Raw genomic sequence first — 20,219 nt, forward strand, 5'->3', positions numbered from 1 at the left:
TCGCAGCCGTGTGTACGGGGCTTAAGAGTAACTAATGTCAGTTTAAAGTCTAATATGTTTCTGACCTTGACATGTACCTTTGAAACAAGATAGTGGTCCTAATTATATCCCAATTTAGGAGACCAGGATCACTCTGTATTAACCCAATAGTGTGCAACTACAAATACAATAGTGTAAACTCAGCAGATACTCACATAATATACTGTACAGATGGAGCCGGTCTCATTCAGTGGGGGTATGGCGGTCGGATTGCCACAAGGGGACGCACGCACACAAGGCGCTCACATGTCCCCTTCTGGCGGAGCTCACCGTCGGTCCCCGCCGCCTGCCCGCCACTGTCCACCAGTCCTCACCTCCTCCCCACACCCCCCCTAACCATGTCCATCTCCCTGAAGCAAGACAGGCAGGGTTTCCGTCTCCTACCGCCTGAAAACTGGGACGCACGTGCGTGTGAGACGAAACCAAAAATGTGCTTCTGGGTGAAGTGCAACGAGTTAACATAGAACCAAAGTTTCTATTTTATTGAATTTGTGGGGTCTGCAATTACTGTTACTTCTCAAACTATGTTAAACAGATGGAACGTTCAATTTGCATTAATAAATACATGAAGCAAGGGCTTTGACACACATTGGCACATTATTAGTCACTCCTACCACATTCCTGTCCTGTTAATTTTAGGGCCAGTCCAGGTGGCCAAGAGAAAACACAGAAGGGCAGCGCTAATATCCTTAAGCTGTGTACACACGGGGGCGATAGGGGCTAAAATAGCTGGAAATATGGTCCCAGGCGACCATATTGCCAGTGATGGGAGTGCGCTCCCGTTTTCAGCCCTGTTCTAATCGCTGGTCCTGCGACCAGCTGATTACCTCTGCGGCACCGCCGGCAGAGGTTCCCTTTCATCAGCGACCATCTCTGGTCGCTGATTTAAAGGAGACACTGGGCAATATATTGCTCAGCAATATATTGCTAGCAATATATTGCTGAGCAATATATCTCCCCCCGTGTGTACGGGGGGAGATGGATACCATTAAAATACAAACATAAAAATTGTTGGATTGACTTCACAATAAATAATAAAAAATAATGAAATCAAACAATGAACCAGATGTAGATCATAAATACACACTCAAGCGCTGTAGGTGAACCCCTTTAAACATTGTGGTGAAAACTTTTTTGTTCCTATGATGCCTGTATACAGTATTTGCCAAAAAGCAGCATCTGGAAGCCTGTGAAGGTTGGAGGCAGCAATAGTTTCCGTCTTCCTTTCATGGGAGTGGGCCTTGCTTACTTACCTCCAGCATGGAGGTGTCATTCACTGGCAATAGAGATGATGTCCAGTGTGTCACTTGCAGATCTACCAATTGCCCTCTAGAGGGCTCAAGCTCCAATGGGCATGTGAAGAACTCTGTGAAAATCGCACCATGGCCATTATTTCTGTAATTTCACCACCTTGCTGCCTTCATTGGGAGACTCCAGAGGGCTAATGGACGGTCGCGCTGCCGAGACACAGGCGGGCATGCATATAAGAGGTCATTCAGATTGATTTGCTCCTCTGCGCGTTTGCATAAGGAGCGATGTTTTGGTTCTGCTCATATGCAGGCTCTGTGTTTAAACGAACGCGGCAACATGCAGCATAGTCATCAGCCCATTTGCATGGAGCAGTGTGGACAGGGGGCGTGTAATGGCAGGCGTTGGTCGTGCTCATGGCACCACACAGCGTTTCATGGGTGTTCCCATGCAAACGCCGGGCATTCCCATGGTAGTGGCAGAGTAACGTGGGTACCTGGGGCAGGCAGCTGCCCACCCTGTCCATGTAGCAGGCCTGTACCACTGTACGGTTTGATTTGGTCTATTTTTCAATTTGATTTTGTTTATACAGTTTGAGTATCCCTTATCCAAACATCCTTTATCCAAATTATTCCAAAAACCATAGTTCCCAAAATGTACTTTTTTTTTTTTTTGCTAAAAACCTACTGGGTTAATCTGTAACTGGCACTACGGAGGACATGATATGCAACTGGCACTAAATATATGCAAGAAAATAATTGCATGGCAGTCAAATTCAGTGCCCGAGATAATACACAAACTTTGTTTCATGTTTCATGAAACAAACCTTGTTTCATGCACAAAATATATATTTGTGTGTATTTCATGTGTTTGAAGTGCTTATACAACATGCAAAATACCTCAAAAAATCTCATTAAAATATTATGAAATATGGGATAATCCGTTATCCAAAATACTACTGGTCCCGAGCATTTTAGATAAAGGATACGCAACCTGTATATGCAAAATCGAACAGAAATCGAATGCATTCTATTTCGATTTGATCGCGATGTAAGCAAGACTATATAGTACAGATTGTACTACAGTATATATATATATATATATATATATATATATATATATATATATATATATATATATATATATATATATAGGTTCCTCGAGGTGGCACTCTGCAAACGGTGCATATGACAGGGTTAAATGATGAGGGTCTTCTTCTTTGCACCTTGATAAAAGGGCCGAACGGCCTTGAAACGTCGGCTTAAATCACACAGCCTTGGTGTGTTTATTTATGTGTGGGAGTGCCGCCGCCGGGAATACTATATATATATATATATATATATATATATACAGTATATAGTCTAAATGGAATGTGTACACGGCACCGTGCAATTCGATCCTGATTTGATCCCGATTTGATTGGGTTCATATCGGGATTGAATAGAAAGTACATTGCATCGTGTGTACCCCTCCTTAAGATTTTCCACATATTTCCACTAATTTAAAGCACAATGTTTACAATACATTAAAGTATATTTAAAATCCCCCTTCAATAAAAAATAAACACAGGTAGACATAGGAAGGGGCCGATTTATTAGGAAATGTGATGTTGCCATGTTAATTATCATAATTTATTGTTGCATATTGCGGCAATAAAGGGTAATTTGATCAAAGTGGCCTGTTCCAGAACAGAGGCTGTCATGGTAATAGGCTTAAGTAGTGACAGCACTAGGCTAAGTACAGCTAAACTGCTGTGTCCATTAAGAATAATTGGAATTACTTGTCAGCATAATTATATTTAGATTAACCCTTTCAGTGCCAAGTGAATTTGTCAGAATAGGTGAGAAAATTGCCACATAAACACTCTTTAACATAATGACCTATAATGTTACCTTACAGTATATAGGCACTAAAATCTTTTTTTTTATTGGAGTATACAGTATGTAACAAACGTGAACGACGATGACATTTTTAGTGGATATTTAGCACATGGCTCATGGAGATGCTGGAACTCAAAGGGTTAAAAGAACTAGATCCTTATCAAGATAATTGCTTGTAAGAAAAGGTGTGTAATTTATATGGTAGAATGTGTTTAAAAAACAATACACTGACAAGATCGATCAAATCAAAATAATACATATATATATATATATATATATATATATATATATATATATATATATATATATATATATATATATATACAGGTTGAGTATCCCTTATCCAAAATGCTCGGGACCAGGAGAATTTTGGATAACGGATTATTCCGTATTTCGGAATATTTTAATATTTCAATGATGTATTTTGAAGTATCTTGCATTTATGCTGTATAAACACATAATATACACACAAATATATTTTATTACCACATAAAATACACACAAATATATTTTAATTGTTCAAAAAACAAGGTTTCAAAACGTGAAACAAAATGTGTGTACTATCTCAGCACTGAATTTGAATGCCAAGCAATCATTGTCTTGCACATATATAGTGCCAGTTACATATCATGTCCCCAGTGATGCTGTTACAAATGTCCCCAGTGAGTTTTTAGCAAAAAAAAAAATTTCAATTTCTGGTTTTCGGAATAATTCGGATAACGGATATTCGGATACGGGATACTCGACCTGTATGTATATATATATATATATATATATATATATATATATATATATATATATATATATATATATATATAGCGTCCAGTCACCCGGCACTCGCTTCCTGAACAAGGAGTAAAGTGAAAGACTCCGGTGCCTTCCTTGAGATGGACGTCTCTTGTATATGCAGGAAAAATAGGCGGCACTCGTCAGATTTCATGAGTAGATGCTTTTATTCACCGACATGTTTCGGGAGCTTATCTCCCGTCCTCAGGGATAGTAACAAAGCATTAAAAAATCGATGGTATTTATTCACCACAGGAAATCCCACCACCAATCCACAAGAGGCTGCTTAGTCAGTCACTACCAACTTCACCTGTGTCAGCAATCACAATGAATTACCGCCCACCGGAGTGTTCAGGTGCGGCTTACCTAAGCAGACCCGCATTTGTGAATGAATATAAAAACACTATGCACTCATGTGAGTGCATGACATATACATACATAAAGTGGAATACAAATTAACGGGTAAATTACATATTCTGGTATAATATGCTCAAAAGTTGCTAACACAGGATCGAATACATGTTACAAAAGTTAAATACGATGTTGTATATATAAATGATAGAGCAATTATGCAATATAACAGTCATGAGCAACTAAGGAACATAATTTAACGTATCAAAAACAGATTTATAAAAAACAATGCAACCCTAACTTTTCATTGAGGCCACGAGGGGCTAAAGCCTCCAGCTTCATGATCCACCTGCTCTCGCATCGGAGAAGCAGATTGCCCCTATTGCCTCCTCTTCTCAGAGGGGGAATATGATCAATCAATTTTGTGCGCAGGCTGGCAACTGTGTGTCCCGTCTCTGCAAAATGCCTAGGGACAGGCAGATCACTAGTGCCGGATAGGATGGCTGCTCTAATGGTGGTCCTATGGTTCGCCATCCTTTCCCTAAATGTCGTTTCAGTCTTGCCCACGTACAGGTATCCACATGGGCAATAAATAATATACACAACGTATTGAGACATGCATGTTAACACATGTCTAATCAAAAACTTTTTACCACTGTAAGGGTGTAAAAAACTGTTACCTGTGAGTGCAGTCGCTGCATCGATAGCAACCAGGTGCTTTAGACATGAAATGTAGAGGTTTTTTAGGTTTTAGCAGGTCTGTAAACTGAGATAATTAAGACTCTTGATGATATGATAGAGCGTTTCCTCAAAAGAGGTTACTTAAAAATGATCTTATTAAGGCAAAAACTAAAGTGTTGCAATTATCCCGATATGAATGTCTCTACAACACAAAATTCCACAAAAGTCATACCTTTGATTAATAAATATACCACCACTAGTGCAGACACCAATAAATATCTAAAAAATCTATGGCCAACAGTTAACACTGATAAAGACCTTCCTAAATTATTGAATTCCCGTCTAATGCCAGCATACTCACGGGGACGCAATTTGCGGGATACATTGGTGAAATTAGATATTACAGACCTGCTAAAACCTAAAAAAACTCTACATTTCATGTCTAAAGCACCTGGTTGCTATCGATGCAGCGGCTGCACTACGTGCAGCTCCTTGCTCACAGGTAACAGTTTTTTACACCCTTACAGTGGTAAAAAGTTTTTGATTAGACATGTGTTAACATGCATGTCTCAATACGTTGTGTATATTATTTATTGCCCATGTGGATACCTGTACGTGGGCAAGACTGAAACGACATTTAGGGAAAGGATGGCGAACCATAGGACCACCATTAGAGCAGCCATCCTATCCGGCACTAGTGATCTGCCTGTCCCTAGGCATTTTGCAGAGACGGGACACACAGTTGCCAGCCTGCGCACAAAATTGATTGATCATATTCCCCCTCTGAGAAGAGGAGGCAATAGGGGCAATCTGCTTCTCCGATGCGAGAGCAGGTGGATCATGAAGCTGGAGGCTTTAGCCCCTCGTGGCCTCAATGAAAAGTTAGGGTTGCATTGTTGTTTATAAATCTGTTTTTGATACGTTAAATTATGTTCCTTAGTTGCTCATGACTGTTATATTGCATAATTGCTCTATCATTTATATATACAACATCGTATTTAACTTTTGTAACATGTATTCGATCCTGTGTTAGCAACTTTTGAGCATATTATACCAGATTATGTAATTTACCCGTTAATTTGTATTCCACTTTATGTATGTATATGTCATGCACTCACATGAGTGCATAGTGTTTTTATATTCATTCACAAATGCGGGTCTGCTTAGGTAAGCCGCACCTGAACACTCCGGTGGGCGGTAATTCATTGTGATTGCTGACACAGGTGAAGTTGGTAGTGACTGACTAAGCAGCCTCTTGTGGATTGGTGGTGGGATTTCCTGTGGTGAATAAATACCATCGATGTTTTAATGCTTTGTTACTATCCCTGAGGACGGGAGATAAGCTCCCGAAACATGTCGGTGAATAAAAGCATCTACTCATGAAATCTGACGAGTGCCGCCTATTTTTCCTGCATATATATATATATATATATATATATATATATATATATATATATATATATATTCATAGCCTGACTGATGGACTTGACAGGGTTACTAAGGAATTTCCTCCTGAATTGTATTCTTTAATCTGCTAAATTAAAATCTTCTATTTTCAGGAAAACTTTTCCTGGCATAAGCAACCGATCTGCAGACCAGGGTCAGATTAACAATGGGGCAGATGGAGCTGCAGCACTAGGCCCCCACATAAAACTATGGCTGTGTACACACGGGGGCGATTTTGTCTAATATCGCGGGCAATATGGTCGCCCGCGATGGGAGTGTGCACCGGTGATATATCGCCGGGTGTGCGCTCCCGTTTTCTCCCCCGTAGTGATCGCTGGTCGCAGGAACATGCTCCTGCGACCAGCTGATTTCCACTGCCGGGATATCTCGGCAGCTTCTTTTTCATCAGCGACCATTTCTGGTCGCTGATGCAAACGGGACACTGAGCGATATATCGCTCATTGCGAGCGATATATCGCCCCGTGTGTACGGGGCTTTAGTCCACCATCATGACAGCATGATGATCCCCAGCTGGCCACATAATTGACCATAAATCATAAGCAGTAAATTTGCATTCCTATTTACACATTTATGCAATTTTTGTACTTTTGTATAATTAAGGAGACACTGGGGCAAATAGTGTTTGGGTCCTACATGCCATTGGCCTCACCTCCTCCACTTCTCATATAACGCCCTTGAACATATTCAGCTCCAGGCCCATAAGGCCTTTAATCCAGCCCTGCAGCAGACAGTAAGCTTTTTAAGAAAACACCATCAATTCTGAAGGTGTACTATAAGAACACTCTTCTAAATCTGAAGATAATAGAAATAAAATATTTATGATTTTAACACCCTGAAGAAACCATGTATGATGAAACTCCTTGATTGACAAATTATCAGGATCCAAAGGAGGTCTGAACAGTCTATCAAAGCGCCTTTATAGTAAGGGCCAGATGTACTAAACTTGAAAAGTGATAAAATGGATAGTGATAAACAACCAGCCAATCAGCTTCTAACTGTCATCTCACAGGCTAGATTTGAAAACTGACAGGTAGGAGCTGATTGGTTGTTGGTTTAACACTCTCTATTTTATCACTTTTCAAGGCTTAGTACATCTCGCCTTAAGAGAGCAAGTGTTAGCAACATCTGTCCCTCAAACGTCAAACTTCAAAAGTATATTTGGAAATGAGCTTTAAATGTGTTTTATGTGGTTTTAGAATAAAACTGAATCCGAGAAAAAAGAAAGACCTCATGTAATTCGGATTATTCTTGGGTACTCTCAGGTTAAACTGTTCTAGTTCATATCCAATAGGAGGAAACATTTTCCATTCGCATTACTGTACCTCATAACATGGGTGTAGGAAGAGGAGACTAAGAAAAGGGGGAATTAGTTCCCATATTTATTGCTTTATGCACCTTGGCGCTCCCCATACCATTATTATTTATATAAAAGCAGGGGTGGCGCTAGTTCTCCTAAGAATGCCCTGACCCATAGTTTATGTTCTCTCACACAGGTCACATACATACCTGCTTGTCTACAGGAGAATGCAAATACAATGATGTCATCAAAAGTCCAGGTAAAGTCTTCATGTGGAGGATAGAACTGAAGATTTAAAGATGCTTCTTTCCGTAGATCAATGAGCATTGTTGAATGAATCATTGGGACTGGGAAACAGCCCGTTCTCTTCCATTCTCTTATGAGAACATAATCTGGGGTTCTTTTGTAGTATCCCTGAAAAAAACCCAGTAAGGATTAATATATTAAAGGAAAACAGTAAATATCCCTTCAGTGGATTCAGAGGATAAATAAAAAATGAAAAAAAAAGAAAGAAACCATGAAAACAAACATAAAAGTATACAGTACTTCTGTAGCGCTAAGATTCTACACAGCACTTTACAGTAAATATGTAATAATTCACATGTCACTGCCTAAACAAATTATGGAGGAGAGTTATCAAAGCTTGGAGATAGACAACGTAGACATACACGGTACAAACCAATACAATCCACTCCTCTACTCATTACTCATTAATTACACTCTTTTCATTGCTTCAATTGGAAGCATTGCTGACTAAAGGGACCATTACTTAAAGGGGTAACAATGATTGAATAGCACTTCACATGATGTAAGGGTTAATGTAAAGTGGTAGCAATGTGTTTAAGTATCAAATAGGATTTAATTGATTACAATTACAAACAATCCCTTTTTTATGAGGTAGCCTAATTGCATAAGTGTGTCATGTGACAGATTTATGAGTTCAGATAATAGTCGTGAGTTTTGCGGAAATACACCGCATTGGTGCGTACGGCCAGTAAGACCGTGCAGAATCTTTGTGTTGTCCGAAAACACACCCTCTTCTTAGAGAGCGAGTCCGTCCGAATGCGAGGACCTGTGGGCGTTTGTTCTTACAATGTCCGCACAGCGTGGCGTGCGGTCCGCTCCAAAAGAATTCGGAAAGTTACGCACCAACCAGAATAACCTCCATAGTGTCGCACTGGGATTCATACAAAATGAGCTTAGAACATCAAGGGCACTGCACAAAGGCCCTTATTCAGATCTGATCACAGTAAAAATTTGTTCTCAAAATGGGCAAAACCATATACACTGCAGGTGGGGCAGATGTAACATGTATAGAGAGAGTTAAATTTGGGTGGGGTGTGTTGAAATAATGCAGCCGGGATTTACCCTGCACAGAAACAAAATAACTCACAAAAATCTGACTCTCTCTATACATGCATACCCTCCAACATTTTTAGGGCAGAAATTGGTACACATACTGAAAGGGGGCATGGCCATTTATAAAGGGGCATGGTCACGCCACCTTACCGAATGTATACTGGGCATTTTTTCAGATATATGTATTTAAAATGCAGGAGAGGAGGGGGGAGCGAAGCCGTGTTGGATGGTATGCAGGTAACAGAGCCCTGGGGGGCATATGGCACCCTGCCCCCCGGCCCAGCACCTGATGCAGCTCATGTCACATATTGGCTTGGTGGGCTGCTGGCATATTAAAATAAATAAGTACATTTAATATACTTATTAAATAAATAAGTATATTGAATATACTTATTTAATATACCAGCAGCCCACCAAGCCGCCATGTGACATGAGCTGCAGCCTGCAGCAGGTGCGTCACACGAAGGACAGGATTTAAGAAGAGTCAAGTATGGAGATTTTAAAGTAGTACAGCCTGAGCCACCTACTTGCTGATGCAAGATGATCCCCCACAGTGTCACGCACGCCGGGGCTGGCCACCGCACGCATCAGCACAGGCAGATTCGCGCCAAGAGCTGCCTTCTCAGTCTATGTGCATGTGGAGAGAGACTGAGGGCTGAGACGAGTTCCCATGAGTGTGCACTGCGCAGGGTGCACGGTGCCGGCGCGCAGACGTCATGACGCACAGCACCGGCCCGCGCATTGCACTCTTGGGAACGGGTGAGGGGGAGAGCCGGCACAGTCCAGGCAGCACACGGAGCAGAGGCCCGGGAGCCAGGAGGAAGTTACATTATGCGGTGCACAGTGTGAGTGTGAGTCTGACCGCTGAAATGGTTGAAAATGGGGTACATACGGTATAATTTAAATTTGCCGGTACAGACTGTAAAAAAATGGTACTGTACCCGCAAGTTCGGTACAGTTGGAGGGTATGTACATGTTACATCTGCCACACCTGCAGTGCACATGGTTTTGCTTATTTTGAGAACAAGTTTGTACTGCGATCAGATCTGAATAAGGGCCAAAATCCTTGTTGGTGTGTGATTGGTATGATTGTCATTTTTCCACAAAACTGCATGCCAGTATTTGCATATAAGCAGCAGAATTCACCAGCCAATGGTAGTTAGATGCAGAGAAGGCATTACATGCTACATAGTAAGTGCGCTGACCAAACCTAGACTTATTTTGCAGAGAAATATTAACGAAATAAGATAAAGCCGAGGATGGTGTGGTGGGCTGTGGGAGGCTTGCCCAACTTTCTGTGGGCCCAAGAGTGACATATGATTTTCTGGAGTCTCCCAGGCCATTCCGACAGGGTTAGTAATATGATGTGTAACTTCATTTTGCAATGTAAAATTGTGTCTGTAAATGAAAATGATAATCTGTTCATTTTTCAAGCCACAGGCACTATTCTGTCAGCTGAACATGCTGAGGTCAGAGGGGAAGGTAGACACAGACATGTTGAAACATCTTGTCCTGAGTGGATTATCCTAACATCAGGGTAGCTGTGCAGCATTCATTCAGGATGACTGTAATGTTTCATGGTTCGTTAATACTTGCCTGAGGTGTCATACCACACCAGAAATTTGAGTATAGCGTCCGTGATTCCAACATTGGGGACACGATTGTTTTGTTTTCTTCAATCAGCAGATTTAATGCTTGAGGATTGGTCAGAAAGTTGTCTGCATCTATATACTTTATACAAAAAGCAGAAATGAAAGGAACATCAATTACAAAATGTTACAGAATATGAAAATGCTAATTATCTGTAATATGTACAATACTGTATATTATACTAACAATATGTCTATAATTTTTATTTGATTTACAAAAATATAGCTTTTAATCAGAAACTGTTCATGCAGAATGAATACTGATGTGTGCTGCTTACTATTGATACTATTGTGAGTAAATGCCACATTATTGTGGGACTATTGTGACAAGGGTTCAGAATGAAAAATAAATCCACAAAATATGTATGCATTGGAAAGATTTTCTGTGCTTGGCAGGATAAATAGTATTCCACTTACAAAGATATAGTCTGACCACTTTTCCCTTGCGGTGCGCAGAGCAGCCTGACGGAGCTTCATCACATGGGCAAATCTGGATGTCGGCCAGTGCTTGGGTCCAAATTCATCAGAGTAGGATCTGAAAAGAGAGATAATGCTGTATGCTTCTGTTGTCCCATACTTTGCTAACTGTTGTCATTTTTAAATTTTCTATGAAAAGTTATTTGTCCTATGCAGCAGAACATTTGTAAAAATAAATGTGGCTGCATTCATAGTATACTAGCAAGCTATACATTATTTATTTATTATTATTTATTAACAGTTTCTTATACAGCGCTTACATATACCGCAGCGCTTTACAGAGTATAGTTGAACATTCACATCAGTCCCTGCCCCAGTGGAGCTTACTATCTATGGTCCCGACCACATATACACACACACACACAGACATTCTAGGGTTCATTTTGTTGAACCAGTATATTTTTGGATTGTGGGAGGAAACCGGAGTACCCGGAGGAAACCCACACAAGTACGGGGAGAATATTCAAACTCTGCACAGTTGGAATTGAACCCATGAATGACCTCAGCGCTGTGAGGCAGTGATGCTAACCATTTCACCATCCGTACTGCCTATAAATGTTGTGTTAATACTCCACAAGAACTCTATTCACAACAACCTCCTAACTTTACAGCCACAGGAGGGATGCGCAGCGTGGCTTGAAATTTGGGTGTGTGGCCTAGCTGGGAGGGTGTGGCCTATAATCGCAATGCTCCCGTGAGGCAATGCCCCTTTCTGTCACTGTGGGGGCATGCCCCCACAGTGCCCCCCTCTGAACTGCTGGCTACGCCCCCAGCCCCTCTGGCTGCAGGAATAGATGCTGTGCACATACACACATCGTTTGGTCATGGGTGACGGGGGGGACTCAAGTTGGGAGGTATCACACAATGGGCCAGATGTATCAAGCTTCAAAAAGTGATAAAGTGGAGGGTGGTAAACAACCAGCCAATCAGCTTCCAACTGTCATGTTACTGGCTGAGTTTGAAAAATGACAGATAGGAGCTGGTTGTTTATCACTCTCCACTTTATCACTTTTTGAAGCTTGATACATCTGGCCCAATATAACTTGTTAACATCAATGCCATAATGTGCTGATGAATCCTATATTCAAAGAAATTGGCAAATTGTAAATTAGTATATACATAGATAGTATAGAATAGGCCTATAGTGACAAGCGGAGGAGCTGTGACCAGTGCCATGTGGGTATTTACCACACACACACACACATACACACACCTGTCAACACCTGTCAGCTCCAAAGCTTCAATAAATGAAAAATTGCATCATGTTGTCTGGAAAATACAAGTTTACTATTATGATTTATGGCCAACTGTGTGGCGAGCTGAGCAGCCAGTCTTGGTCTTGTCATCATGACAAATGGACTATTTTATGTGCAGGCCCTGAGCTGTCCAATCCTCCCCATTTTTAGCCATGCTCTGAATACAAAGTAATAATCGTTATATAGCATGCAGCACTAGCCCTGCATGTATTAAACAATTCATGAACAAGGAAGGTCTTTTAGCCACTTTCCCAGATGACTTTTGAGGGCCGCTGGTCACTAGCAGATATCATGATTGGGGAGATACATACAGAAAAGTTCATTAATGTATCTTATGTATTATTTATTATTATCAGTTTCATTAATAGTGCAGCAAATTCCGGGGTGCTTTACAATTGATAAAACAAAACTGGGTAATAACAGACACAGTCATAGAGGTAGGAAGACCTTGATCCCAAACTTACAAGCTATAGGGAAATAGGCATTGGGATACAGTAGGTGTTATATATTGTATAATGGTACAAAGGTTCTTGGTGGGTTCGCATCTTATGGTCACACAGCAATGTTGGCCTGGGGTCAGGGGGATGGGAGAGTGAAGAAAGAACAATTTGAGGATATGTTTGTACTGTAAAGTGGGGATGTAATTAGATAGGAAAGTTTCTAAATTTCTTGTGGGCATTTCCAGAATTTGATAAGCTCGTCTGAAGTGGTGAGTTTCAGGGAACACCAAGGTTTGAAGACTAGAGGAGAGTATTCAATCAGTGCTGATATTTCCAACAGGCGGAAATATTGGCACACACCTACTGTATTCATTGCGGCTGCGGATCGGTGAAAATGGTCACAATTTTTTTTTTTTTTAATCAAATCTGCATTGGCAAAATGACCTATCATCGTCGAAAAATGCCAATATTTCCAACTTTTGGAAATATCGTCACTGATTGAGCTGATCCAATAATGTGCATGGGAGGGCATTCCACAGAGAGGTTATAGTCCTGTATTTGTGAATGGGAGCAAATAATGAGAAGGTCATGTTGGTAGACTTTTTGAGATAAGTGAGGAGATGTCCAGTATGTTTGGTAATTGGCCTTCTCTGTAAGTAAAAGTATTTTACTTTTAATAAGGTAGAATACAGGTAATCAGTGCAGGGACTGACAGTGTGGAACCGCAGAAGATTAACCTTGCAGTTTCATTCAGAATGGATTGCAGTGATGAGAGTCTCTTTCTCTCAAGTTTGCCACAGTGACAGAGATATCAGATTGGTAAATAAATCAAATGAAATCTGTTTTGTAAATATTAAGTTTGAGATGGCAAGATGACAACCAAGGTGAAATGGCAGAAAAGGCATTCAGTGATGTGAACCAATACAGATGGTGACAAATCTCAGGATAATAGGTAATCTGGGCATACTGTACACTAGGGCAACTTCTTCCTCTAAGAAGTTGCCCGCGATCCCCACTTGAGCCAACTGGGACCTTCCCGGGCAGCAGCATCGCACATGCAATTTAGATGCTTTTCATGCGATTGATTGCGGCAATCACATGAAAAGAGTCCAGATTACATATACGACTTGTACATATATATCTTTTGATTGTATTACATCTTATACAATCGTGATTTTTAATTGTACAAGCACCCTGATGGGTGCTTTCAATGTTAAATGCACCCCCATTGGCAACGCCACCCCCACTATTAACGCAAACCCGCAGCGTGGCGAGCGCAGCGTGGCGAGCGCAGCGAGCCCGCGAGGGGTGGCGGTACGCGTCCTCCGACCTTTTCATGCCCCCACTATACATGTCGGCGTGGAGTTGATATTAGATAGTGTGGCAAGCGCAGCAAGCCACCGAGCCTGAAGCTTGTCGAGCACAGCGTGCCCCGCGAGGAGACACGGATTACTTTAGATGTATTCCGCCCCCCTCGCGGGGCTCGCTGTGCTTGCCACGCTTCGGGCTCGTATTCTGGCTACGCTCGCCACACTTCGGGCTCGGTGGATCGCTGCGCTCGCCTCACTATCTAAAATCGACTCCACGCCGACGTGGATAGTGGGGGTATAAAAAGGTCGGAGGATGTGTACCGCCGCCCCTCGTGGGCTCGCTGCGCTCGCCACGCTTAGGGTTAGCGTTGATAGTGTGGGTGGCATTCACAATGAGGGTGCATTTAACATTGTAAGCACCCACCAGGGTGCTTGTACAATTAAAAATCGCATCGCATAGCAGCAGAAGTACGTTGATGCGTTTCGTCTCCTTAACAACCAGGGACTTTTTCAAGACTGAAAATACAAAAGTCCCTGGTTGTCAAGGAGACGAAATGCGTCAACGTACTTCCACTGCACGCCTGTACCACCTGATCCTGAACTTTAGCTGACGTACCATCCAGCCTCCCGTCCACACGCAGAAGCGTGCTGAGTGTGTGCTGTCCAGCTTCCATCTCCAGTAGCGCCTGAAAGCTGCCTGAATTCCCCACTCAGACGCCAACGGCTGCTGGGCTCACGGACACCACTCAAACGGGCTCCCCTACACCTACCACCAACTTACTACAAATTGGTGGGAGACCTAAACGAATTCCACTCACAAGTAACGCTATCATGCATATGCACCGTCTGGCCTAATGACTTCTTTGCGTGGATCACCTACTGTACATGCTAATTTGGCCGGGTGCCTTTCTGGATAAACTGCTACTAATATTGCAACTTGCAACTATCTTTCAAACTTGCTAAATGCTTTACTAACCAGCTTGGCAATTCCGTATTAACCCTGAGCTACCCCAGTCAGCAATTCCTTATGGTATATCCCGGTATATGGATCATATGTGCAAAACGTGCTACATATTGAGATTTTAATATCTTTTCATGTGTATTAATTGTTTTTACTTTATGTACTGCTTGAATATATATTTTCTTATATAAAACTTTGATATTCAGCAAGGAGTTCACATATCTATATTTACAATTATTTATCAGAGCAGTGCATAGTGTCTCTTTCTCCCTTCTCCATATTTGCTACGTATGTGAGTCCTAAGCAGACCCACAGTGACATTTGCAGCAGCAGTGGATTTTGATTGATTATATTCACCAAACCCAATAATATTATTTTTTGATACTTATCGCATTAATCAAGCGTCGGAAGGTGCAGTGTACATAGTGGTCTTTTGGATTACTGGTATCCTGCACAATACCTTTTTTTGTAAAACATGGAGTGGCAATGAAATAGGACAGCTAATGATGAGACACTCATGTATGACGGGGTTTTTAAGCTTTGTGCTTGCAGAAGATGGAGAAGTCCCCTTGGAGTGTGACAAGAGTCTTGTCCTTAATTAATGGCTTCAATCCGGCCCATGCAAGGGCAGAGTCCAGCAATTGAGTCCTGGTTCAGGTATCCGATTAAAGATGGTAGTTGTAATCCACAAAAGGAAGGCTTGAAGAGGGGTGCTCAGCGCTGATGCGTTTCGCTGAGGGTCTCAGCTTTTACTAAGGAAGATCAGAGGGGTTCTGTTCCTTAACCTAAAAATATATTTTATGATCAAATTGCACTAAATTTTAGAATTTCCTGAAATTTATTAATCATGTCATGTTATTTTAAGTGTTATATGTGATGTTTTATAGTAATAAATAATATACGTAACCTACTGTTTGGTAAATTTGTTCCTCAGAGTGCAGTTTTTCTTTCCTTTTGCTTTTTATGAGACATTTAGTACATTTAGTACCATATGGTCATGGTAGGTACTGCTTTCGCTGCCCAGGTTGCAGTAGAGCTCTCCAAGATGTTATTACTATACTTTGAGAGAAAGTTTAAACAGATAGCACTTATGTTTGACAGGGTTCAGGCTTCCTTGGCTAACTACTCCCTTACATTGTCACAGAGTACTCCCAAGAGTGATGATTCACTTGACACTGAGCCTAAATATATCTCAGATGTTAACATCTCTATCACTACTCATCTTCACAATGTTTTCCCCACATGGCTTCAGGTAATGTGCTCTTTGGTTCTCTCGTGGGGTGCCAGATAGGGTCCCGACAGTCGGGATCCCAACAGTCATTTACCCGACTGCAACCATCCTGAAGAAGCCAGTCATCTGGCGAAACTAGTCGAGGCATCGCAAGCACCTGGACCCGCTGATCATCCCTCTGAGCAAAAGGAGGGTAGTCGACGGGAGTCTGCCGGCAGACATTTCCTTGTTCTTTCTTCAACTGAAAGAGGTACCATAGCCCATAGAGGCACCGCAAAAACTTTAACAACACCAGCCTGAACAGTCGGAGGACCACAGGCACCCCTTTTAAAGATCCACCCCCAGTGTGTTATCCCAACCCAACCCTCCCTATGTTTTGTGTGTACCGGTATTAGGACACGTATTGAACATAGAATAGAGTAGTTACTCAGTATATGAATTTGTTTTTTATCATCACCAATCTGACTGTATTGTTTGTGTTTTTTTACATCATTTAATAAATGTCATATAAAACTTGAAACCTAACGTCTGATATCCATTTATGCTGGCTGTAATTACGGCGCAAGAATACAGGTAACATCCACAGAGGTCTCCCAGCGCAGAGTGACACCGCAAGGTGTAAACCCCCCCAGTCATTTACCCAATGTCGGGATCCCAACTGTTAAAACACCGACAGACGGGTTCCTGACGGCCACCGGCTATTCTCCCTCCCCGACTGTCGGAACCCTATTCAACACCCCTCCTGTGATACATACCAAGAATGATGATTTGGAAACACTTTCGTTAATGACCCCATTCAGGTCACAAGAAGTCATTGCTCAATATATATATAGCCCTGGCTTTGCGGCTCATGGCTATCACCCATCTGCGCCAGCTAATGGAATGCCATTAATACATCTGTGGTAATAAATTCCAGCAGCTACTGTGTATGTTCCATATTTACTTACATGCTTTGTAGAGGCCATTACATGAATGGGTTTAATTATTTTAGCCTTTTAGTCTCTCTCCCATCAGACACATTTTTGACCATTCTTCTTGATTTATGAGATTTCACTGGACATGATATACCGATTATTTGCTATGTGTAAAATTAATATCCTTGCTTTTTAATGCTATATTTAATGCTATTTTATATTTTTATAAAATGGTCCATATCATTTGAAAATTAAAAGTGTGAAGCTAATATTTGGATATACTGGATCAATCGGTTAATTGTAAAAAAAAAACAATGTAGAGTATTTATTACTAAAAATATTCAAATTAATATGATATAAAAAATAAGACAATTTCCCCTGGGTAGGTCCTTCTGATACCTTGCCGGATTAGTAGAATAACGCTGGAGGATATAAGCAGTCCCCGAATGGAGTGGGGGTGTCCTCAACGATGTTGCAATATTTGTAATCCACAGTGAGAAGGTGGTGTTATCCAAAGTAGTTGGACAGTGATGGCACCTTTTCAGTTAGATGCCCAGGAGTGGCTAGTCTCAGAATCGGTCTCCAACACGGGAAGTCCAATGACAACCAAAAGTATCCCAATACTGTAAAAATCAGCAGGTGCTCCCTTACATGTTTCACTATCTTGCTGAAAGCCTTCTCAAAACAAACCTTTGAGAAAGCAGTCAGCAAGACAGCGAAACATGTAAAAAGCAAGGATATCAATTTCACACATAGCAAATAATTATGCATCTATACTAATCTATACTATTTGCTGAATTAATTGTCTTATATTTTATACCGTATTAATTTGAATATTTTTAGTAATTAATACTGTGCATTGTTTTTTACAATTAACTGATTGATCCATTCTTTAGCGCTCCACCTTTTGATGTTATTTGTATTTCTGTTAGGGGTTTGACGCCCCCTAGTAGGGGCAGCTTGGCACAACACCCTATTAGGCCCTCTTCACTTTTGGCCGTGAGGCTATAAATTAACCTTTTTTGCACATCTGGATATACTGTAGTGCTAAACGGTAATTGATGGGTGTATGTATTCGCTAGAATCCAGTAATAATACATTCATACCCGTTCCTGTAACATATGTTATGATTCAATTTGAATTAGATAACTCATTGTTTATTATCTGGACGCAGGCTGTGAATACAGCTCACGCCTTCCTTTTTGTTGGTTAGGAAAAATTAGATTAGGACGATAGGAGCAGTGCATCTTTATGATTCATTGTACAATTATTTTACTTTTATTTCTGTTAGTAACTGTCAAAATGTCAGAGCTATTAATCGTACACATGTAATGTTGACAAGTTTATATGTGCTTTTAAATGTGCATGCTACTGTATATGTTTTGTCAACTAAATGTTTAATCTGTCTTGATACATATGCTTCAATAAAAACTGAATTGAAAAAAGAAAGAAACCAGGAGAGAGGGCCAAATGTACTAAGCCTTGAAAAGTAATCAGCTCCTAACTGTCATGCCACAGGCTGTGTTTGAAAATGACAGTTAAGGGCCAGCAGTGGCTGGTAGTATATCAGAGAGATATTAAAGATTTTAGATAAAGTTTGGGATGAGCACAGGAGAAAAAGCTTTACTTTTTGTGAGGGTATAGGGCAGGCATTCCCAACCACGGTCCTCAAGGCACACCATCAGTGCAGGCTTTAGTGATATCCAGGCTTGAGCACAGGTGACATAATTAATACCTGAGTGATTCTGGTTAAACCATCTGTGCTGAAGCCTGGATATCACTAAAGCCTGCACTGTTGGTGTGCCTTGAGGACCATGGTTGGGAATGCCTGGTATAGGGGTATATATTTCTCTATTTTTTTTCACCTTAGCACGGATCTAGTAAATGCAAACTGACCTACGATACAAACATCTAGGGGGAAACAACAGTAACATACAACAAATGAAAGTGCCAACAGAACAGGTGACTATGAAATTTACTAAATTTACATAATTGCTTTTAGAACTCATTAATGTTTTTACTGCATACAGATAATTAAGATAATGTCAAACATGTGAGATACAAAAAAAAAAACAGACAAGAAACCTTTATACCTGTACAAGCATTGAAATGAATGGGCCAATTCATTTCAATGTTGTTTCAATAAGAAATGTCAAAAGCTTAGTCTGGAGTTTTGCATTACTAGTCAAACTAGTCAAAATGATCCAGAATTTTTTTATTTATTTGGTTGATACTTGGTTTATATTCAAAACACTTTAAGTGATTAACATAGGCGTGCGCAGCCCGTTTTCTTAGGGGGTGCACCATTGGAGGGGCGTGGCCATCACTACCTACTGGGCGTGTCCGTCATCGCCTATTTTTACACATAATGCAACACACTGTAATGCCCATTAGACATAATGCCACGCACAAAAATGCCCATCACACATGCCACACAAAGTAATGGCCATTCCACTATGCCAGGGCTTAAAAAAATGTTAGTAAAACAGGGACAATAGGGACTACCAAAAATTTACACCGTAATGCATATTACAGATCACACAGCCATTACATAGTATACCACATTCCTTAATGCACATTACATGTTGCACCTCACACTGTGATGGCCATTACAGATTATGCCATGGGGGGAAGGGGTGTGAATTGCTCTTTGCTAGGAGTCACATGCTCCTTACCATGGGTTTCATGCTCCCTGGGAAGGGGGTGGTTAAATGTTTGTTGACAAGGGGAATTTTATGCTCATTGCTGGGGGTGCGCACTGCACACCCGCGCTCCCGTGAATCCCCACTTCCGGGTAGCGCTGGGTGCTCTTCTTATAAGATGCCCACAGGAGCCGCAGCCTCCTTCCCTTGAGCCACTGGCCAGATGCTGCA

General features: G+C 41.2%; 1 protein-coding gene across 2 annotated transcripts in view; it reads right to left on the minus strand.

Moving 5' to 3' along the window:
* Positions 1 to 20,219, minus strand: part of COLGALT2 (collagen beta(1-O)galactosyltransferase 2) — a 201,986-nt gene that overhangs the window by 64,490 nt on the left and 117,277 nt on the right. For both annotated transcript variants that reach the window (XM_083156772.1, XM_083156771.1), the window contains exons 3-5: positions 11,175 to 11,292; positions 10,705 to 10,839; positions 7,959 to 8,163 (exon numbers count right to left, since the gene is read on the minus strand). In XM_083156772.1, the coding sequence (XP_083012898.1) occupies positions 7,959 to 8,163; positions 10,705 to 10,839; positions 11,175 to 11,292 (458 nt within the window). The remainder of the gene's footprint in view (positions 1 to 7,958; positions 8,164 to 10,704; positions 10,840 to 11,174; positions 11,293 to 20,219) is intronic.

Source organism: Crinia signifera, chromosome 8 (genome assembly GCF_055691185.1).
Source record: "Crinia signifera chromosome 8, ASM5569118v1, whole genome shotgun sequence".
Classification (NCBI taxonomy): Eukaryota; Metazoa; Chordata; class Amphibia; order Anura; family Myobatrachidae; genus Crinia; species Crinia signifera.